At 42.3% G+C, this 23,931-nt stretch overlaps 1 protein-coding gene and 1 long non-coding RNA gene across 7 annotated transcripts in view; one reads left to right on the top strand and one right to left on the bottom strand.

Moving 5' to 3' along the window:
* LOC120101718 (uncharacterized) overlaps positions 1–2,223 on the bottom strand; it is a 28,416-nt gene extending 26,193 nt beyond the window's left edge. The window contains exon 1 of the long non-coding RNA XR_005502513.1: positions 2,192–2,223. This is a non-coding gene — a long non-coding RNA (uncharacterized LOC120101718). The remainder of the gene's footprint in view (positions 1–2,191) is intronic.
* The window catches only part of Kif16b (kinesin family member 16B), a 279,523-nt gene extending 260,751 nt beyond the window's left edge, over positions 1–18,772 (top strand). For 3 of the 6 annotated variants that reach the window (XM_063283800.1, XM_039105043.2, XM_039105044.2), the window contains one exon: positions 17,082–18,772. In XM_063283800.1, coding sequence (XP_063139870.1) covers positions 17,082–17,240 — 159 coding nt within the window. In that variant the 3' untranslated portion in view covers positions 17,241–18,772. Of the gene's footprint in view, positions 1–12,319; positions 12,536–17,081 lie in introns of all 6 variants that reach the window. The other 3 variants (XR_005501888.2, XM_006235113.5, NM_001107783.2) reach the window with 3 other exon arrangements.
* The last annotated feature ends 5,159 nt before the right edge of the window (positions 18,773–23,931 follow it).

Here is a 23,931-nt window from a genome sequence, read left to right as displayed (position 1 = left end):
ATCAGTAGCCCCACCCCAGGCCCATTCCACCAGACTCTGAACTCTGTCCATCTCTCTTGTTGCCTTCATTTCTGAGACTTTTTTTGCTGGTCCACCTGTTACAGCTGTCTCTGTGGATCTTTCCTGGAACATTCTGTGTTGTCAGTGCTGAACCTCCTCATCTAGTCTTCACTTCCCGATCCACTCTGTTTACCATCTCTGTCCTTATCAGTCTGACTCTGCTCATTATCTACTCACACCTACACCAAACTGGAATTTCTCAGTGGTTCTCAGCCTGTGAGTCTTGACCCCATTGGGGCTGTATATCACATTAGAGTTCATAACCATTACAAAGTTACAGTTATGAAGTAGCAACAAAAGCAGTTTTGTGGTTGGGGGTCACCACAGCATGAGGAACTGTATTAAAGAGCCACAGCACTTTAATAGAGAAGCACTGCTGTAGATCTTTGCAGAAGCCATGCTGGTTATACTCTGCATTCATTTATCGCGTGGCATAATATGCCACTTGTTAGCGTGTATCTGCCAGCACGGTTATAAACCCCAAGGCCTAACTTCACGCCTCCTGAAATAGTTGGTCTTGTTTATTTCTACTGATGTCAGCACAGTTCCTCCTCATACATCTCCTTTGTTGTAACAGCTCAAAAGACACATTTGGGATTTTCATGCATTCCTATATTTTAAAAGCTGCAGCCTCTGTGCTGTCGCCATCAAGCCCTCTGCTTACTATTTATATCAACATTTGGGAGTCATCCTTCCTCTTTTATGGAATCCTGTCCAATTTGCATTAGGCTTTCTTGCAGATGCCACCATTCCCTTAACTCCATTTATTTAGATTTGTTTCCCAAATAAACAGTGCTGTCCTTTGAAAACGGGTGTCGCCCATGGCCTCTGCTGCTAAACCCCATCCTGCCCTTTGAAGCCTCTCCATGCTGCCTCTTTATTTTAGAATTCAGTGGCTCATCTCCCCTGACAATCCTTTCTAGCTCTATGTGTGTCACTTATGCTTCATAATGTTAATGAATGAGAGCATATGCCACAGCCTTTGAGATAATACTGAGGGAGAAACAAATGGCTAAAATCATTGGCTGTTCCAGTTCTATACAACTCTTTACCTTCTCTTGGTCTGTGTAAAGCTCCCATCCACTTTCAAACAGATTTATCTCTGTTCCCAGCAGTTCTCTGTAATGTGTTTATATTTGCATATATAATTTTAATTCTAGGTAACTGAAATTTTTTAAAAGAGATTTTACATAATCTCTTTTTAAAATTAAGATCGCCTGTTTCATATTATTTATAAAATTAAGAAACTGATGCTGGAATCAAGAATACACTTGCAAATTCATGTTGAACATGGTAGAAATTGAAAATATCCTCATTTTCTCTATGGGCTTTTTAGGCAGCTAAAAAGCAACCCCTGTGGACACCAGGGCTTGGGCTGCAGAACTCTGATTAACCACTGTGAGCAGGAAGATGACTGCTTCTTCTGGAACTATCTCCAGAATCTAGGTCTGTGCTTCTCTATATCTCTTCTCTTTCCTTACCCATTGATCATAGCACATGTCTTGGAGGTCCCCATACTGTATTTATGGGCAGCTTCTGAAAGAATCTGGACATTTCAAGGAACAGCTTAATACTGTACACTAACATCTCTTGCCTGAATGGAAGCTTCTTTGCTTAACCTTCAGTGTCTTTTGTGAACATACTATATGTGTATACTGTGTGTACAGACACACATATGGCAAATGTATTCATCTACAAATAACTATAGAAAATGACATTTTATCTGTATTTCCCTGTATAAAACACACACCTAATCCCATTCTTTTCAGTTAGAGCCAGTGTGTTTGAGGAATTTTGGTCTGATAATCTCTCTACCTTTGGCCCCTGACAGTTATGCCTCAATTCATTGTCCCCAGGGAAGAGGATCATTGGTGCAGATGATCCAAATCTCTGGTTAATCCTCTCTGCTGGGTGGGGTCATAGGCCTACCACTGAGGGCCAGGGTCCTTGCACCTGGAGTTTGACCATAGCTGCCCCCAGGGACAGAGGACCTGGAGAACACTGAAGTAAGAGCCAAGGCAGAAGGGTAATCTGTAAGGCAAATAGTCCCACAGAGATTGTTGGAAGCTCCTAATCCAGGGAACAAAACAAGGGGCAGCGGGTCGTCCCTCCCAGAGTCTGAGAAGCTTACCCTGAGTTCAGGAACGTGATGTTGAAATAGCCATAGACATGGAATTTTAGCCAAAGGGAGTCTATCATCCTCATAGAAACTATTGTGAGCTAATATCAGAGGGGAATGGCATGTTCTGTTCAGCCACAACAACAGCTGGAAGAGAGCACTCTTCGGTGATCTTATTCAGGGATGCTTCTATCCCAAATTCCACCACAAGGGTGCTTAGGGCTTCTACTAAATCATGTGCAATGGATTCCTAATCCTTTCATTGTTATTACCCAATTATTTGAATTTTTGCTTAAGTACATTGTAGGAAAGAAGTACCACACAGCAAGATATTCACTAAAAATTCCAGCAGTCAGTATAGTCATAGCCATTGTGTTGCAGATTGTCAAGAATCTCTGGGTTTCTATAGTGCTAGAAAGAGCCTAAGCTTCGAAACAAAAATAATAAAAATAATTGCCTTTCCCCCAAATGCATTTGTTAGAATGAATATCAGAATCTGAACTGTGACTGAAATAAGCTCTTACCTGGTATGCGTCGGTTTTCAGCTCATGTTTAATCATCATTCTCCATTTTTCAATGTTTCCTCTTTATGGCTTAAGTTTCAGTTTTTGAAATGAAGGTCTGCCAATGCCTGACAAGAGGCAGTGTGGGAAATACATCCCATGCATGCTGTCTGTCTCCTGCTTCTCTCTGCAAGAGAAAGTACTTATTTTTCCCCATCTTTTAAGCTCATGTCTTAAATATCTAAAAAGGGAGATTAGCATCTTTGTCTACTCACTCTCCGAAGTCAGTGTAGTAGAGACAATAACATTGATTCTTTAGTATGGAAATTCTGTGAACTGAATTCTACCCCATGCACTTTACAGACAGCAACTATAGAGTCTTTTCATACTAGGAAGGTATTATAATCAGATGAGGAAAATGGGGTGCATAGCAGTGAGGTACTTCACTCCAGTCCTACCCCAACCCCCAGTTCTTGAATGTTCCCCTGTTCCCATGTGGCGGTTGTAAAGGCCCGAGTGCCTGAGGACATGCCCACAGGACTGGAGGAGAGTCCATATATACCAGAGTGTGTCTCCAGGGCTCTATGCTTTCTCCCTGGGGCTGCAGAAGCTCTCTGGATGTATCTCTCCTAAGCCACTGGCCAAATCCTCACCTAGAGGCAATGGCAAAGACCTACAGTGGGTTCTGGGAGTCTCTTACAGAAGTTCCCTTCACAAACTCTGCTCCCCATGTTTTTTACCCTTTAGCCACCACATGAGGTAAAGAATGGAGCCATCAGAACTTAATGGCACATCCTATAAGGTGCCAAGCTTCCTTCTACAGTCTGGGAGTTGGGAGATAAGCAACCTCCGCTTCCTTTCCATGAGCAGAAAATACATGATGGTTTTGACTTGTGCTTCAAAAAAAAAAAAAATACTCCATCAGTTGCTCCATCCAGGCAGGTCCTGACCTCCCTAATGTAGCTTGTCCATTTTGGAGGTTTCACCAAGACCTGCTCCTGTCAGGTGGAGTCATCATGATCACTGGAGCTGTTTATTACCCTGAGCAGGACTGTCAACCTGTAAAAACTCAATATCACATGGACTTTAAACACATATCCCTTATAAAATTTTTAAGGCTTGCTGGATTTTATTAGAATGTGTGAACCCGACTGAGTATATTAAATTTATGAATCCAATTGATGCAGTACCATAATAATTCAATACAATATGCTTATGTCATTAAACTCATAAAGCAGATTCTCTGAATAGCTGTAATGAATAGTTCTGATTCTGTAATCACAGACTAACATTTTCACCCTGATGAATTTTAACTGGGAGCTCTCAGACTTCTGTGTAACTTTAAGAAATAAATGCCATGTTTCAAGTGCTGACTACTTATTTCAAGTATTTACTTTAAAACCTAGGATAGTAAAGGCAAAAGAGAAGGACTTGCAAGGACCAAGTTACTCACTAGGCTGCTAAAAGGATTTGAATTTGTTGGTATGAAGTAGCATAAGACAGTAATTTATATCTAATCATAAATTATAGATTGAAACCAAAGAAACCATCAGTGTACTTGATGAATTTCATTCATCTCCTCATTCCTTACCTTACTCCTAATCCCATGGGTTATTTAGAGCCTGGATGAATTTAGAGCGAGCCTGGGTGTTTTATCTGTCCTAGGACATGAAAGGTCTGGCCACTCATGCGTTGTGTTTGCATCCTGGCTTCTTAGGAACTGAGCTCAGACCAAGCCCCAGAATGTGTGAGCAGCTGCGTGCACGCATTCCTTTCAGTGTATATACTAGTTCAAATTACAGGTTTTACCTAAATTCAAAGGGAGGGAAGAAGCTTCAAAAGCATGGCCTGTTGGGATCAATGCTATAGCAAACTATAAGATACTCCATTTCCCAGTCAACTTATTGTCTAGCTAATTTCACCTCTTCTTGAAATGTAGAAGCTTACAGTGAATAAAAATGGATATTAGTTCATACTTAAGGCTGTTTTTAAATGATTCTTATGATTTTGGATCCTGGGAAAATTCACTCTGACATTATCCTGCTAAGAGAGATGAATCAGAAAGATGCCTGGTACATGAAGATGTACAGGCTTACGCCCGGTCACTCTCAGTGCAGTATCTGTCCTTGTTAAGGAATCAAAGGATCTGGCAAAGATCGCTCAGCTGTGATAATAGGGACACAAGAAAGGATTGGCTGAACCTTCCATAGAATCTTTTAGATCTGAATCCAGCAGAATCCAGTTTTGCTGAAAAGAGTATAAATTAGTGCAATGTCTATGAAAAATTTGACAATATTTAAAACACACATTCCTTTCTACTAAAAAAAGCCCACCTTTGGAATTTCCCCACACTTATCATGGCACCCACGCGCGCACGCACGCTCATGCACACACACACACACACACACACACACACACACACACACACACACACACACACACACGTCTGATTATTTATGACCCACAGTGTTATTTGTAATGCACATGAAGAATCATCCTCTTCAGGAAGTATTTTCTGTACTTGACACTGAGCATGTTCTATACCAGATACCAGATTGAGGGCTTTGAATAAAGTAGTAAACAGTTCTTCTTGTATGGTTTGTATTCATGCAGGACTGCAGCAGAAGACTGGGAACCTGCATGTCCATTAACATGCTCTAATAGCTCATACCAGAATGAGGACTCATTATGGGCTCTTTTAATAATCTGTTATATGAGCAAAATAAAGTGTTAAATAGCCTGTCTCTTATGTACTTGTTCAGTAAGTTGAAGTGGGGTAGTGATATTTTGGGTACTACAGAAAGATTTGAAGACAACAGAAGTGAGCTGAAAGGCCACTTAAATGAATTTTTAAAAATCTGAAATACTAAAATGTACTTGGTGCTCAGAACTCTTGCATTAGAAACATGGTACTTCAGACTCAGTGTGGAGCTGTACTCTGATAAAGTAGCCACCAGCCCCATGTAAGCATTTAATTTTAGATTAAAGCAAAGCCTGGTGTGGTAGTGTAGGCCTATGACCCAGCACTCAGGAGGTAAAAGAAGGAGGATCAGAGTTCAAGATCATCCTCATCCTAAAGTGTCTACCGATTTTGAAGCCAGCCTGAGCTACACAGATCATGCCTCAAAATAAGCAACAAAAAAGGTTTAAAAACAGATACCTTAAAGCCCGTTTCTCATTTGTACTGGCCGCACTTTAAATGCTCTGTAACCATGTAGGTACTGTGCTGGATGAAGCAGTCATCAATGGGGTTCTGGCCTTGCAAGTCAGTCCACACAGCAAGCCTATTGGTAGGCCTGTGGGAAGCCCTGGGCCTGGCTGAGGGTTTCCCTCCTATTCAGCATGTGTGAATGGGTTCTCAGTGTGAGCATGTTCTTTCCCAGATGGTATCTACTCTGCCCTGTGACCTCTCCCCTGCCCCGAGCTTTATATCCTGGGTTAAAACTCAGAGCAGAGATTGGCTGTCTTCTGGGCCTGTGCTAGCTAGAGTTCTGAGCAGGGGCTTCCTTCTTCAATGTCCTTTATAGAGGCTACCACCAGAAGGTGTGGCCCAGACTTAAGGTGAGTCTTCTCAGTCCAAATGATTCAATCCAGAAAAAACCCTTACAACTGTACCCAGGTCTACTCAGATGTCTATTGCTCTAGAACAAGGATCAACAGAAAACAGTCAATGAAAACCCTGAAAAAGTCAGAAAAAACTGAAAAAGGTAGGTGGGATTTGGTTGATAGGTCAAAGTCCCCACAGCAGAAGAGGCATGATTCTGAGCACTGCAAGAGAAAGTGTCCATCGCTCCTACTCAGCATGTGGTACCAGGGTTTGGCATCATGCTACATGGAGAGCAGGTGTGTAGAAACTGCTAGATGCATACTTAAGTTACCTGGACCAAACTGTCCTGATTTCATCAGAGTGTGGAGGTCTTGTTTAGGTCAAGTTAGGAGGCAATCCAGCCTATTTAGTGATCCAGTGCAGCTAAGTTGTAAAATTTCTAAAATGCCAATGAGAAGTGGTCAGACTAAAAGTTGTGGGACTTTGAAACAGAGAAGAGTTGGGCAGGTGAATCTCATAGAACCTGCTGGATTGATTTATAGCAGAGTGAGAACCAGACCTTTTGCAGATCTGGAGATATCCCAGGGTGTCTCCATCTGGACCTGGCATGACTTCAGAGCTCATCAGTCAGTGACAAATTCTCTACGTTCCTCTGCCGGGTACATGGATCATGTGGGTCTCGTTAGATGGCTGCTTGTCTTGTGTTTCTATCTAATGACTTCTGGGGACGAAGAACGCCCTTGAACTCTGTCCCCGCCACATGTCACAGCAGAAAGGCAATAAAACCACATTTCTAAAGAACGTTCTATTTTAGTTTCAATGATTTCAGTAACTTTACATTAAATTACAGATTTATGTTAACATTTTATAAAAGGAGGAAAGTTCCACAACAATGAGATAGTTGAGAAAAATCATTAGAATGACACAGCTCAGTGATGTATTGCACATGAAATAAGGAACAGGCCACAGCTACGGTTGTCTTATTAAAACAGAAACTTCTTAATAGCATAGGATGGTCATGACTTCATCCTCTGCTAATTAAAATAGAGGGGAAGGAGCCAATAGATAAGAAGACTGAGCCCTCCAAATACTGCTGATGGCTCTAATTATCCCCATCTGCACACACACACACACACACACACACACACACACACACACACACACACACACACACACTTTGATTAAAAGCCAAAAGGCATTCCAGGAGCCTACTTTAACATAGTATTGACAGTCCTGAAGAAAGGCCACATTTCATCTGAGGCTTCAGGGCATAGCCCTAGTGGCACCTAAGAGAACATCTGGTTTTCTCCCAGATGGGAAGAACCAGCCATTCTGTCCTACTCTGGATGTTGACCTTTGCTAAGTCAGTGTCTTCCTCTATAAACAAATGATGTCTTAGGTTCTATTGCTCATAAACCAGGAAATCCTTTTTACAGAACATTTGTTGACCTGACTCTAGGTTCTCCACATAGAGAGCTGCTACATGTGTGGCGGAACTTCCTCACTCACGCAGGTTGCTGAATTTAGATTTCGTTCCTCCTTTCCTTTTCCCAAACCTTCTTTTACTTCAAGATCCCAGAACTGAAAAAGGACAAACTCTAATATGAGACGGAACTGCACCAGGAAATGCCCTATTGGCCCCAGAAGGGTTTTTTTCAGGTGGGCAACTGAGGCCCTGAGCTACACCTGAAATGACCTTCAGATGTCATATACAGGTCTGGAGTCAGAGAGGAAGACCCAGCAGAGACTGCTGGACGACTAGACTTTACCCAGTTCTTCCAGTAGGTAAAGCCAGGAGTCAGTGGAAAGTGCGTATAGGTCAGCGCAGACCATGTCAGTATTCTGACCGTCATCAAGAAGGTCTATGTGTGTAGCTGCACATTATTAGAGACGTGGCTTTGAAGCCATGGTCAGTACACTGCATCCTGAGGAAAAATGAAAAGTTAAGAGGTAGCATCCTTGCTTACTGCACTGCATTGCTATAGAATGTGCCTTTCAAAACTATTAACTTAGCCAGCAGACCATTCCAGCCTATTTTTGTATAGACTAGTAGTGTTTAGTTATGTTTCAAAGTGGTATAGGCATCTTGAAGATAGGTCTAGATGTAGATCAAGATTAGGGTAGTGCTCCTCCAGACTAATGCTTGGCTAGGGCTGTGCACTAGCTGCTTGGCCTGATCTGGACTCTTCTCAAAAGGCCTAGATCCATAGTCATCTTAGGAGGAAATATCATGGGTGGATCAGACATGCCTTGATCAGAAAGACAGAAAACTATGAGGAGCTGAGTCACAATACTCCTGGGAAGTTTTTCCGGATTTCATGGCTATCTACTACCTGCCAGTGTCTTGGGGACTATTTATAGTAAACGTTATTATGAATCATAGCAGCTGACTATGGCCATTGTGGAAAAATAGACTTACTGATTCTCAGCCTTGGCAAGGGACAGGGACCAAAGGCTCCAATCCTCAGATTTCACTCACTCTTGAAAGCTCCCCATGACAGTAGTTTGCGATCTGGGGATGCCTTGCTAAATCCCTAAAGAAACTTTGGTTCCAGCACATTCCAAGTGCTGAGTCCAGCAGCTTTTTGACTGTGATGTGTTAATCCCAGAGTATTCATCGGAGAAATCCTCCAGCCTTTTTTCCTTAGTAAGCCAGGTGAGCTATCTCCAGAGAATGGGCATCTCTTCAGAGGGGAGATTTGAATACTCTCTAGGAAGGGAGGGAAAATGACCAGGGTCTTTGAAGTCACTGTGTCACCTCTGCAGTAAAACACAAGGACTAAAGAGTCCAGGGTGCAGCAGTCCCCACTGGAGCAACAGTAAGCCTAGAAAAGGCAGCTTAGGAGGCTCAACCAGCTGACATCCCACACCCTCTGTAGATGACTTCACTCTGTGAGGACAAGAAGGCTCAGCAGAGGGAGGGAGCTCTGTGCGTGGGCCTAGTAGACTGGAACGACCTCTCTGCAGAGCCCTGGTTTTGAGTCTTGACTGTCCAGCTTAAGTGTGCAGGGGCCTCTACAGTGTTCTGAGGGCCTCCCAGATCTGTTCTTCACTGATAATGTAGACACCTGACCCTGTCTCATTAAGTTATATAGGAATTTAATAAGAAACACCTTTTTTTTTTTTTTTGGTTCTTTTTTTCGGAGCTGGGGACCGAACCCAGGGCCTTGCGCTTCCTAGGTAAGCGCTCTACCACTGAGCTAAATCCCCAGCCCAAGAAACACCTTTTAAATTGTCACAATTGCTTAGAACTTTGTAAGCCTTTGACAAATAGAGCTTGACAGGAAAGGTTTTTTTTTTGTTTTTTTTTTTTTTTGTTTTGTTTTTGTTGTTGTTGTTGTTGTTGGAGAGCAGGGTCGGCTTGAAAAGAAGGCATTCAGAAACCTCATTGCTTCCTGTCTGTGACAGTCATACATATACCACTGTCTTCTGTCATCTGCCCTCTTTAAAGGCTCACAGTCCAAACCAGGCATAGTGATATGTGCTTTTATTACCAGCATATAAAGACTGAGGCAGGAGAATTGTTATGAGTTTAAGACTGAATTTGAAGCTAACCTGGGTTACATTGCAAGACCCTGACTTATTGAATTAAAAATAAATAATAGCTCTGAAATTATATAAATTACACACACACAGAGAGAGAGAGAGAGAGAGAGAGAGAGAGAGAGAAAGAGAGAGAGAGAGAGAAAGCCATGAATTTGAGAAAAAGCAAAGTGAGAGGTTCATGAGAAAGGTTGGCAGAATGAAACGGAAGGGGGAAATTATATAAACACATTTTAGATTTATAAATAAATAAATAAATAAATAAATAAATAAATAAATAAATAAATAATAAAAAACAAAAACTCACAGTTCCTTATAAGATATAACGTCCATTTGTCTGCTGGCCTTTCTTAAACCACATGGCAGTTATACTTCTCTGAATCAGACACACACAGTTTGTCTCTCCTAGTACCCGGCACCATCTTGCTGTCTCCGAATTGCCAAACAGTAAACTATACTAGAAACCTCTGAAGAAAGTCACTTTATAATATCAAAGCACTATGTGTCAGTGCTGAAATACTCCTTGAAGATTAGCCATCTAAATTTGATTTTCTGAAAGCATTGATAAGAACATATTTATGCCTTTAGTATTGTTTCAAGTGGCTACAATACATAGTACAGATAAATATGTCTGATATATTTGTTATTGTTCTTAAATCCCTTCAGCCAATGTGTAAGCAGGTAAATCATGGATATCTGTCCTCTGTGTTGTCATGCTTCCTTCCTCCACTCTGCCTTTTTTTACACACACCCCCCTTCACACTGGCCCTTCTTACCCTGTCTCTCCAGACATGCCCCAGCTCCTTCCCTCCCTCCCACCATCCCATTATGGTCACTCACACAGCCCTCAGCTGCTCCGGCATCCCTTCTTGTTGACTACATTGCATTCTTGTTTCTTCTCGTCTCCATGGCGGTTATAAGGTTGCACACCCCACACGTGCTGTTGCTGTTCTAGGCACCACTGAGCTAGGACATACAGCAGACCACTAATGTGACACCACTCCAGGCAGAAGTTGCCAGTTCTTTATGGATCCTAACAGGCCACAAAGATTTAAATATCCCCACTTTTGTTTTATTTTACAGATGGTACAGCGGTTAGATATTGGATTCTGCAGATCCTTTTTCTGCTTTACACTTCTGCCTGTGATAAGTCACTTTAATTTCTAATGTCCTTCAATGCTTTCAATTCTCTTGTTATAGAATATGCCACCCTGGGAATGCAGCCTGGTTCCTGCCCTCGTTTCTCACATGCCAAGGAATGCTAGGCTGTTTGTGGGGCTACAGACAAGGGATACCTTCTGTAGACAGAAGGGCTTTTTCTTCTCCCTTCAGCTGAAGATGTGGTAGAAAACATTTTGAGCCCAAGTAACAAAAATCATTAATATAAGTATGTGTTAAGTACTGTGTATATAGCCATAATTATATAATCTATAAAGGATACATGAAAGTGGATTTCATTATTGAAGCAGAACTCAGAAAGACCAAAAAGTTACCATTGTCAGTTCCTCCTGTGGTCACCCATAAAATACAACAGTGAAGGGTCCTGAACACCTTAGCTATATACTCAGTGCAGATGCACCTCACACACATTAAACAGTGGAACTCCAACAGAGGGTGCATTAAACAGTGAGAATCAGACACAGAATGTGTGAAGTCTAAAACAGACCACACGAATTCTGAACTGGTAGAAATCCAGAGAGTGAATTGTTACCCTCGGGAAGAGGATTGCAGATGGTAGGAGGGACGCAAGGAGGGTTGGCTGGATGGAAACTGCTACGTTATTTATAACCAGGTACTGATCACATAGCTATGTTCACTTGGGGGAAATACATTAGGTTATATACTTATGTGCAGTTCTCCAGGCATATATTATAACTTGAATTTAACTCACGTAAAAACAATTGTCAATGTTATATCTCAGCACTTTTCTGAAACATAGACATTGCACCATGGTTAATTGGGGACTGCTGAGAAGAATGAAAACACATGGCCTTGAGAAACTCTGTAACATTCCAGTCTACTTCTAGCTCCACACATAGCCCTTAGTTTTGCCCTTCACTAGAATTTGGTCATCCTATTTCAAGCCTAATCAGTAAAGGTCACACTTTGCTGTATTGCCCTAGGAGCACCTGGTGGTCACTACAAAGAACACTTCCTAGCCACATGCTGTCTCTTTCACCACAGTAGCTGTCTGGGTAAAAGAAGCCTGCTGCCCCTTACTCCTGTTCTACAAGGATCTATTTTGCAAGGAGAAAGCTCTACAGTGTGAAGAGGTGGTCAGCTTAGACCTTTCTGTCTGGAGTTTGCATGAAGCCATGATATTGAGTTTGAGGGAAAAGTTATTACCTTCAGCAGATTTGTTGTTCTCCTGTAATGTCCATGCTGTGAGGGGAAGGTATCCCCAGTACATCTCTTTTTCTTGTATTTATCTTTTTAACTTTGTTTCTCATTGTACATAATGTTATACTTTATTGGCCCTTTCAAAGAACCCTATTTTGTGAACTAATTATGACAAATGTTGATACAACATCTGTTCTTGGATTTCAGTTGCCTTGTAGTCTGTCAGAGTTCATCTGGAAGGCAAGCTTGATGCTAACAGTCTGCTGTTGATGTGGTCTACAGAGCATCTGAAGAGGAAGCTACTCAGGTGCTACTGAGCTGATGTCTCTTCTCAGAAGCCCCCTTCTGTCCCTGCAGGAAACGATAGAAGTCAGGCACAGTTCAGTGCACAACGGGGCAAGCCCCTCATCTTTCCCATTCAAAGTAATTTCCCTGTTTCCCTTCTAGCTTTTTATTAGCACATATTAATTATACATGATAATGGGTTTCTTTGTGATCACACGTATCCCCAATAATCCTCTTATTTCCCTTCATTCCATCTGATTCCTTTCTTCCCATCTGCTCTCCCTTTTACATCTATTATCATCTACTTATCTATCCTCTATCCATCCACCTACCTACCGACCTACCTACCTATCTACCTGTGGACCAATTAGTTTAACTGGGATTCCTTACAGGAATGTGGTTGAGAGATTATTTACCAGGGTATGGATAGCTTACCAGTGTCACTGTATGAAATGTCTCCAGCAACTATCTGTAACTCCTCAGGAAAGGGTGAGGTCTCATGAGGTTCTCTACATTCCATGACGGAATGTGTCTCGGCCCGGTCTTATTGGAGGTCTTATGTGAGGAATCGCAGCTGCCGAGAGTCTGAGTGTCCAACCATGTCATGCTCAGAGGACAGAGTTCTATATACTCTACTCCTTATCCAGCTCTTATATCCTTAATGTTGCTAAACACACAAAGTGTTCTTCTATGGTTTCTGCTTCAGCTCCTGCTTAAGTTTCTGCCCTAACTTCCTTCAATGATGTGACATGGAACTGTAAGCTAAATAAACCCTCTTTCGTCTAAGATGCTTGTGGTCTTAGTGTTCATCACAGCAGCACAAGCCAAACTCCAACACTGGCCTGAGCTGAGCTGCACTGATCTGTGGGCACAAACATAAATATGTAGAAGGCAATTTCATAGACAAATCATGTCCATTTACCAAAACAACCAAAGCAGTTTCTCGAATAGGGTCTACTTCCTCCCCAGCCATGGCTATTGGTTAGGTTTACAATACCAGACACCAATTTCCTCCCATAGAGCTGGCCTAAAATCACGAAGGTGTCCCCCTCCCCCAACACTCGTGGCACTATTGCAACCTTTGGAACATCCTGTCTGGCCAGTCAGTAGTATACTGGCTGCATTGGGTCCACAGCTGAGTATCATTGTTGATGACTTTTCTTCCAGAGCATCCTCAATAGCACCCCCTAGCACTAGGAGAGCTAGCAGCAGGGAAGCAACTTCCAGCTTCTTGATTTCTTTGTGTTCTACAGCCTAACCTGTGATGTTTCCAGCAATGAAGTCATATTGTGCACTTCTGGTGGGCAACCTAGAGCAATGGCAGTAACCTGTCTTGTTTGAGGGCCTCCTGCATACCCTTGACCAGCACCTTGATAGGAGATGTGCCATCAGATGCTGGGACTCTCATTTAATAAACTTATGGCACTGGTAAATAACTTTATCTACCAATTCAGGATATCTCTGCTTGCCACTTTCGGCACTTTGGGCCAAATTATATTATGTAATTTTTAGTATGTTTCCATTACCCTCTCTTTTATCACTCCCTCACATGATCCCCTCTGCCCCTTACACAACAGTATTACTACTTACAAGTCTCTCATACATATATATGATTTAATATACTATATAAAACCTCAGAACCAGGAATGAGGGAAAACACACACTTACCTTTTTCTGCTTGACGTTTTTAGCTTAACGTGATTACCTCCGCTTGCATAATGTTCCCACAGATTTCACTTCAGTCTTCTTTACAACTAAAAGAGCATTCAGCTGTGTGTATTCTTCATTTTCTGTATCTGTCCCTCTGTTGTGGGACACAGAGCTTGGTTCAGTAATTTAGTTCATTGGTGCTGTTTTAAACATTGGTGCACAAATGTGGTGCACAAATGTCTTATATGTGTAGACTTCGCATCCTATAGGTAAATACCGAAAGGTGAAATGGCTGGGTCACATAGTTCTACTGTTAGTTTAGAAATCTTCTGATGTCCATGGTAGCTGATTAGGTACATTGCCAACAGCAGCAAGCATATCAGGGTTCCCTTCAGCCCACATCTATGCCAGCGTTTAATACTTGTTTTCTTAAGGGCAAAGATGGAATCTCGGTTTAGTTTTGATTCCAGTTTCTCTGACAGTTAGAAAGTTGAGCGCCTTTTTGGTATTAATTGACTGTTGATATTCCTGTTGATAATTGAATGTTATTTCATTAGCCAATCTATTGATTGAGTCGATTTTGTTTTGTTTTCTTACCTGAATTCATCTTAGGTTTTAGATATTAAATGTCAGATGTATAACTTCCTAAGACTTTTTCCCATTCTTTAGGCTGCCTTTTCATTCAACTGTTCGCACTGCTGTACAAAAACATTTTACTCTTATGGGGTCTCCCTATTGGCCAACTGTTGCCTTTACACAACTGGATTGAGCAACTGGATTCTTCTAGAGAAAAACCCTGCCTGTGCCTGTACCTTGAAGTGTTTTTCCCTACATTTTTCTTTAAGAATGTTAGAGTTTCAGGTCTTAAAATAATATATTTGATCCACTTGGAGTTGATAAGAATATCAATTTGCTGGATAAACTGGAGGTACTGGTGTCAAAGAATAAGATACAGGGATTGAATTTCATTTTTGTACATGTGGTTTCTCAGCGTTCACAAGATAGTTTGTAAAAGAAGCTATCATTGCTCCATTGTAAATTCATGTCATTTTTGTCAAAAAGAAAAGGAAGGAAGGAAGGAAGGAAGGGAGGGAGGGAGGAAGGAAGGAAGGAAGGAAGGAAGGAAGGAAGGAAGGAAAAAGAAAAAGAAAACAGAGCTAGGGAAGTGACTCAGTGGATAAAGCACTCTATATATGTTCAAGTGATGAGAACCCACTTGAAGCCAGATGTACCACCACACGGCTGTAGCCTTGTCAGCCCAAGTGTTGTCGAAGACACCAGTACCTCCAGTTTATCCAGAAAATTGATATTCTCGGTCTCTTCAATTAGGAAAATCGAAGTCATTTCCTTTTGACTTCTGATGTGACTTTTTTTGGTTCTTCTCACTTGTTTTAAACAGTGTCTTGCCTTCACCTAACTTTGGATTTAAAATCCTTTTGGGGAACGGGGGTGGGGCTCTCCTGAGTTAGGAATACAGAGCTAGGAAACCACATTTTAGTGAAAACTTGTTATTGAGTCTTTGTGCTTGATGACCAGCCTCTTGTCAGCTGACCCCCCCGCCACACACACACACACACACACACACACACACACACACACACACACACACAGCAGTTTCCTCAGTGTGTGTTCCAAGGAGAAAGTATTAGTCCAGGGAGAGTGTGAAGACCAAGCCAAATCAGGTGACTCCAGAAACTTCTGTGGTGCTGCATGTGCTTGTTGTCTTGGGTTGATGGCAGTGTCACATGTGTAACTGGTCAAATACTGTATTTAGAACATGTATAGTTTAAGGTCTGAGAGTGTACTTCAGTGTGAGAGTGACAGCATTTACAGGGCTGGAAGGTTTACCCTGGGCATGTGGAAAACAATAGAAAAGGAGTGTGCTGTTTACCTCTGCCTATTCAGCTTTCCTTCTCTAAAGGGTATAAAGTCAGAGGTTAATAGAAATGCTATCTGAAGGTGGCCTTAGCCCTTGCCATTAATCTTAAGCAAAGCTAACAAACTTCTTGGCCTAATTGGCTTTTTCAAAGGACAACCAAGGATCATCTAGCACGAACTCTACAGGGGCTGAATAACTCATGATCCGAGGGGACTAGAGCTTGCCTGCCTTCCACAACTTTACCATTTCTCGACTCACACAGGATATTTACAGGGCTCCACACATGACCTGATGGCCTGAGAAGCTGCATCCCCTCGGTGGGAGCCACTGCTCTAGGACTAGGCTTCTGTTTCTGTATGTGATAGTCAGGAATAATAATGCTTAATTCCTGGATTTGTGCCAGGATTCTGTATATTTTTAAATGAATGGAGACAGTTCATGTGCTGTTGTCAACAAGACTTGTCTGACTGAAATGCAGAGCTATTCTTATATATCCTCTTCTTCCCTAATACATGCTTCAGGCACCAATGTCTGAGTTCACTTGTTGCAGGCATCCTTCTCTTGGTACCATAAAAAGGAAGTGATGAGCACCTGCCATGGAGGAGAGAAAAATAAAAAGCCCAGTCAGAGCAGTTGACCGTTCACCTTAGGAAGAATACTTCTGTTGTTGATGATGATTATAGAAGCTTTAAATGTTCTGTAAATATTAGTGCTTGGAGCTGATCCTCTTTTATACATAGGATTCAAAGAAGATACAAATGCTAACATTGCTCAAATGGTTACACCCCCCAAAGTGTGAAACTTGAGAGGACAATGACATTTTATGTAGGGTAAAGTTTCCATAGGGAAAATGCTCTGTGTTAGCACCTCTGGTATTCCTCACGGCACTGTCTACAGATGGACATCAGGTGACATTTCTGTGGATTGGAGATCTGAGCCAAAGAAATTTCTACTGTGTTCCTGGATGTCACAGCCCTGTTTACTCTGCACAGGCTGACAGTGTCCAGGGTAGTCAAGGACCTCTGGAGCATTCTGTCCTTGGTGTTGTTTATGAAATAAGTGTTTATGCAGGTCAGTGGTACACTGGACAGTTTCTCTCCCCTCCTTGACTATAGCACTGTCTTGACCATATTCTTCATTCTTCTCTCTTCTCAGAAATACCTCAGGGAGTTTTTCAGTGTGATGCTCCAGTCCGAAACATCTCCCCTTCACATCAACAAAGTGGGGCTGACCCTGTCCAAGCACACCATTTGTGAATTCTCACCATTCTTCAAGAAAGGAGTCTTTGACTACAGCAGCCATGGGACAGGGTAGAACTGTGGTGACCAAGGAACCACCAACACAGTGCCTTCTCATCAAATTCTCTCTGATGCAGAGTGGACTCCTGCACCAGGATCCCAGCCTGCCTCCTCCTGTTGTGGCAACATGCAGCAGCCAGCCCAGACCACCTCACACACCATATCTAGTGCCTGAGTTTGGGAGTGGGATGCTTGCCTGCCAAGGGCAACCCTGATTGACAGTTGTTACTGTACCTCTGCACTTGAATGTGGCCTTTCCCATAGTACTTTCTTCTCATTGTGCAGCGAGTCAGTCCCCCATGGCAGGATGGATATGTGGCTTGCTTATCTGGGGTCTCCTAGAGCCAAGCCAACTTGGGACTTGTGGGTGGCTTACCAGACCACCCGTTGAGTGACTTTCATCTGGTTTCCTTTTTCACCAAAATACGCTTGATTTTTATACCCCTTCCATGTGGCTGGATAGATTTCAAAGATGTTTTAAGTTATGTCATATTGTTTTGTTCATTTGGATTTGGACTTAATAATATCTAAATACTGACGTTTACATAGAAGGTCCTGTTCAGGAAAAAGGATCTGTAGGCCAATCATGAGAAGAGTCTTCCATGCCTGACAAATTGGATGTAGGCAACATTACTTAAAACTTGCAGAAACCCCTACAAGTAAGACATTGTTTAACCTTCAACAGTTGAGGGCATTTTCCCCGACCTCAATGGCTGTTGTTCATGTTTTAGCTTTTTCTGCATAAAACAAATGCAAAGCCGGATGCAATCTTTTAAATATCCTCTTGTTCATGTTTTAGTACAGAATCTTCAGGATCATTAACTAAAAAGAGAGAGAGAATTTTCAGTAGTTTATTAACAATCCCTCAATTACTCAGGACATATGTAGCATTTCACATGTATACAGTGAAACTGCTCCCTTCATCAAAAGAAAATTGTGAGTAGGAAAAATATGTGGTATATATTGAAATGTACATAATTCTACATATAGATTTATATGTATACACTCCTGTATGATAGTATATCAGGCTATATGATCATTCACACCAAATTTATTAAAGGTGTTTGCTTTTTGAACTGTTAAATTGAGCTGCTATCAATATTAAATGAAGTCATGTGCTCTACCCTGTAGCTCAGTTTAAGTTTATAATATGATCATTCCTACTGGTCTGTTTAACAATTGATCTGGTGTGCTTAGAAAGATGCATATTGTATAATTTAGCATTTATGTTGCAGAAAATGCAGCTATGATTGAAGTCACAAATGAATGGATAACAAAACATACTTGCATTCAGAACACGCCGGCACAGCAGATCTCTCCAACCTCACAAGAATGTTGGAAGATGCAGCTATCCCTGTAAGGAGGGGACTAATATTCCATTAATTAAATATCATAGCTTAGATGAAAAAATAAAATGGACTCTTTATTTAATTGCTGCAGAAGGATGTGCTTCTCTCTCCAGTCTTGATTACAGGCCTAGGTTTCATAGCAATTGCTATCAAGAATTTAAAACTAAAGATTAAAGGATAAAAACTGGGAGATGATAAATTAACCATGGGTCATTTATTTAAAAGAAGTCGAAGTGCTGAAAACTATCCCTCATTTGCTTGAGTAAATTTTTTTTCAACTAACCAGATAATCTGTGTCTCACCTTCTGGGACCTATATTAAAGGGTAGGCTCTTGACGAGCATTTTGTTAAAATTACACATGCTATTTGGCAAGAGTAAAGAGTGTATTTGTGAAGAGCAGTCATAGAGGATCTTCTTATCAAATGCATGATAGCGCTCAGAGCCCTAGTACTGACTAGCTCTGTCTAAAGCCACCAAGTCATGGAGAAGTCACTCCATCTACCCAGACCTTGGCCCCATCTGAAAACAAAGCTATTCTCTGAGATTCTGGCTTCCACTTAGACCTTGTGTGTGAGTGTACGACCTGAATGTTTCCCATCTGACAGAGGCTACTGAATATGAATAAACTGGGAGGGGCAGTTGGAAAGCAAGTGAAGAATCCATCCACAAGAGTTCCTCTTGGAATACCAGTAAGAGAGATAATAGGTCTGAGCTGACAAAATGGAAGCCTCGACAGTTTGAAGTAAGAGAATGTAATTAACAGGTATATATGCATCATTGTGCTTTCAGGCATCCAGGACACCAAGTGGTCAGTCACAATTCAGACTGACAGATCATTCTCTTACACTTTGTTGTCACTTGGACAAATCTGGGCAACTTCTTTTTTAAAGTAGGTGGCACACATTCCTAGATATTGTTTACAAAATAAACACTCCTCATCTTGTTTAAAATCATGGATTGTAACTTTCAGTCTGGCTCCCACACAGACTTTGCTATCTCAATGGGGATCAAATTCTAACTTAGGGAGGTGATGAGCAGAATCTGAGTCATGCTGACTCACCAGTGACTGATAGCCTACAAGAGTCTCTGGTCATGATGTAGAGATGCTTGAACAGGATTCCTGGATCTGAGGTCATTTTAGATCTAAATATTTGTGTAGAAATTTAACATTTTTATGTAAATAAGAGCTAGTTGTGTCCACCTGACTTCTGATCAGCCCACACAGGCTCGTTCATGATCTGAGCAGAGGTTAGCACATGGATGAACCCATAGGATATCTACTACTCCAAGGAGCTGCTTTGAAGCTGCAGCCCCCAACCTCAGATCAGGGCATGTTAGTTGCTCTTCTGGGTTTAACATGTGGGAAGTCAATATGAGGTTTGCATTGTGTGAGCATGGTATGCCAGTAACAGACAGACTTATGTCCTCCTATAATGTCAGAATTTATTGACTAACAGTAACTTCACAAGGCTAGTAGTTTCAAAGACAGCAATTTGTCATATAATCCTGCCTGCCCGTGGTTCCCTGGCTTGAGACAAATACAGGTTCTTTTATTTCTATCTTAATTACTAATGTTAACTCCTAAGCTCACAGTAAATGTATCCAGACGTCTTTGTGCATGTATATGGCTTACAGAATGAATTCAAGTTAAAGGAACTGTAGCAGAGTTCAAGAGGCTTCAGAAGCTGGCTGAGTCTGTATTGATAAAGAACTAGACCAGTACCCTGAGGAAGCTGCTGCTTCAGTTAGAGTTTGGGAATGAGTCTGCAGATTTCAGCCTTAACACTGAAGGCCAGACTAGGTCTGCAGCCAGGAATGGGTCAGAAGCAGGTCTAGGTGAAGAACTGAGGAATGGGCAGGTTGTCAAATGGGCCACATCAACAGCAGGAAACAAAGCTCCAAGAATGTGTGGGGAAGCCCTCTGCTCATCAGTCTTTGAGGTATACACCAAGTATCGTCATACCACGACAATATTAGCTGTCCATCATTTTATGGGGGTCACCATTTTTTGTGTGCCTAATAAGCTGCTGAACCTGGTTTCTGTCATCCACCCATGTGGCCCTGCAGTCTCCGTTATCCCAATAAACTAAGAGGGCAGTTACTTCTCTACTTCCATTCATCAGTTGAATGGGTGTTACCTAATGAATGATGCAGTTGCTGGGTCTACCCAGGGCTTGCTGCTGTCCTTCTTCCTCAAAATGAAGTCTCCTCACACTCAAAGTAATCCCAGTACTCAGGAGGTGAGGCAAGTGGATTTCTATGAATACAAAGCCATTTTTCTACTTAGCAAGTTTCAAGCCAGCCAGGTCCACATAGGGAGAACTTAAAGAGAGAGGGAGGAAGAGAAGAGAAGAGAAGAGAAGAGAAGAGAAGACAAGAGAAGACAAGAGAAGAGAAGACAAGAGAAGAAGAGAAGACAAGAGATGAGTTAAGTTCAGTTTTCTGGAGCAAGGCACTGCCCGGAACTCCATGGGTTTGTCCAGTATGGAGTAACTTAGGATAAAACATAGCCTGAGCACAAAACGTACTTTCCCCACTGCTACACAGTTTACTCCTTTTCTATTCATATGGGCGGATGTGTGTGCCAAGAGATGGGCCAGCCGTGTCTCCACCAGCATCAAAGCAGGATAGTGCACTAGATACACAATGGGAAAGGAGAAGGAAAAGAAATTCTGAGTGATGCTGTGTGCTTACATGGAGTCAGGACACCAGGAAGAAAGAAGCCAGCCTCCGGAAGGGAAACCCAGAAGAACAGCACATACAGGAAGCCGCCTTTAAAGCTCCCCAATGCTTGAGAGCTGTAACTTTGCTGAAAGTGTCACATTCCTAGCTGATGACTGCAGACATGTGTGTCTTGCTCACAGTTGTGCCTGCCTGGGAACAGCTCAGGAAAGAACTGCCTGAGGCTTTGCTATTCCTGAGAGTCCTGCCTTCCTTCTCAGTCTCGTAGAAAGGGAGGAAGGAAGGAAAAGAAGGAAGGAGGGAGGGAGGGAAGTGAGGAGGGAAGACTACAGCTGTTCCTTCAAAGCTGCCAGAACTATCTTAAGAGGCAATAATCACAGTGAATATTAACAGTTTGTGAAATTAAGTTTGTTGTTGGTTAATTTGCACTTGGGTTGATGTCTAAACTCTTACCAGTTCTTCTCCTAAAAACATAAGCTAGAAGCCGTGGAAGAGGAGAGGGAGGGTGTGCTGTCTTACAGACTTCTTCAGTATGTGTTTTAAGCTTGCTTTCAATGAATATAAAGATGGGATGTAAGCCCCCAGGTGCAGAGTAACTCACAGCCTGGACAACTGTCCTTTTCAGGAGGAGAAAGGTCATATTTAGATTTAGACTGTTTCCCTTACCTCCCAATGCTAGTCTAGGGTGAGCTTATGTATAGAGATCTGTTTTATGGAAGAACTTTTGGCCAAAGAGCACAGTCCTCCTTCAAGAGTCGGGGCCTGGAGTGTACCTGAGGGACACTTTGTCTAAAGAGCTTGTATTACAAATGTTGCTCACATGCACATATCTTAGGAGAAACACCGATGCCCCTGAGACAGTTCCCTACCGAATACTTCAAGCCAGTTCCTCAGTGTGACGTCCTTCTCCTTTGTCTTCCATGCCCCACGGCCCCTCCTATTAGCCCTTACCCATTTGGAGTGGGAGAGAGTCTTCCCCAGGGAAGAAACGTAATGAACAACTATGCTGAATTGTGGTTCTTTAGGAGACTTATTTCTGGTTGTTTACAATGCAAGTTGGTTGATAGTTTTTAAGGTGTTGCCTATGTAATAACATGTACTGTCCTCCTTAATTCTCCCCTGCAGAGAGAGAGAGAGAGAGAGAGAGAGAGAGAGAGAGAGAGAGAGTGTGTGTGTGTGTGTGTGTGTGTGTGTGTGTGTGTGTGTGTGTAGGGGAAGGTAATGACGGGGCAGAACAAACTTGAGCACTAATGTGGTTTCACTGGCCACATGCTTAGTGACAATGCCCACTCTTAACTGGGACACGAGAATGAGACAGAGTCAACTGTCCTTTTCCATCATGGTTCTAGAACCAAATTCTGGTCACTAGGAGTTGGTTCTCCTGTTCTCTGGCAGATTCCATCAGGCTTGTCTGTTAAAAGCTTTTGCCAGCTGAGCTACCTCATTGCCCTTAAGCCTGTGGTTCTCACCCTGTGGGGTGTGATCCCCTTGGTGTTGAAGGACCCTTTCACAGGATATATATCAGATATCCTATATGTCAGATGTTTACATTACAATGCGTAACAGTAGCAAAATTAGTTATAAAATAGCAATGAAAATAATCTTATGGCTGGGGGTCACCACAACACAAGGAGCTGTATTTATGAAATACATTAGGAAGGTTGAGAATCACCAGATATCACTGACTATGGCTGCACTAGTAATATAGATTCTATCACATGGGTATGTGGTGGGACATTGTCTTAGCGTTTTCATTGCTGTGAACAGACACCATGACTAAGGCAACTCCTATAAAGGAGTACATTTAATTGGGGCTGGCTTATACTTTCAGAGTTCATGGGAAACAAGGCAATGTGCAGGTAGACATGGTGCTGGAGGAGCTGAGAGTTTTACATCTTGATCCAAAGGCATCCAGAGGAAACTGTCTTCTGCAGGCAGCCGGGAGAAGGGGCCTCTCTTCCACACTAGATGGAGCTTGAGCATAAGAAGAGACCTCAAAACCCACCCTACAGTGACTCACTTCCTGTATCAAGGCTATACCTCTTCCAGTACAGTCACACCTCCTAATAGTGCCACTTCCCACCGGCCAGGCACATTCAAACCACCACAGACATTCTTCAAAGTCTAGTGACACCCACAGGTCATGAGCAATGCAGCTGTGTACCTGGCTGGTAATGAGAGGGTGACAAAGAGCCTTAGATATGCTGTAGCTCCAGGCTCCAGTCCTGGCCTTAATAGAGTTCAGATGGGACTGAGAAACAGGCTCCAGCAGAGGACACTCAGATGGTATTGTAAGAACTCATATGGAGGACAGGCTGCATCTACCACTTCGTTAGGCTGTACTCTGCCTGCAGTCACCAGCCACCATTGCTGAAGTAAAGTGCTCTGCTGTTTTACTAAAGGTTAAGCAGCTTGAAGGGGGTTGTGACTCACTCAAATTAAAGAGCTAATTGGGACCTGAGTATTGTGTTAACTCCAGGCACCCTGCTGCTTTCTAGATTAGAGGAGAATCCTGAGTATGTCAGTCCAGGGAAGTCAGAACACCAGTTGTTTTCATAAAAAGGAATTTTGAATGATTTATAGCTAGCTGAAAAGAAAGGAGGTAGAGACCTCAACTGTGTCACAGAGATGGAAACTGCCATTAGCAGCTGCCTTCCCAAGAGTCAGGGAAATAT

The sequence above is a fragment of the Rattus norvegicus genome, chromosome 3 (assembly GCF_036323735.1).
Source record: "Rattus norvegicus strain BN/NHsdMcwi chromosome 3, GRCr8, whole genome shotgun sequence".
Lineage (NCBI taxonomy): Eukaryota > Metazoa > Chordata > Mammalia > Rodentia > Muridae > Rattus > Rattus norvegicus.
Note: the sequence above shows the minus strand (reverse complement) of the source record. Positions and strands in the feature narration are given on the sequence as shown.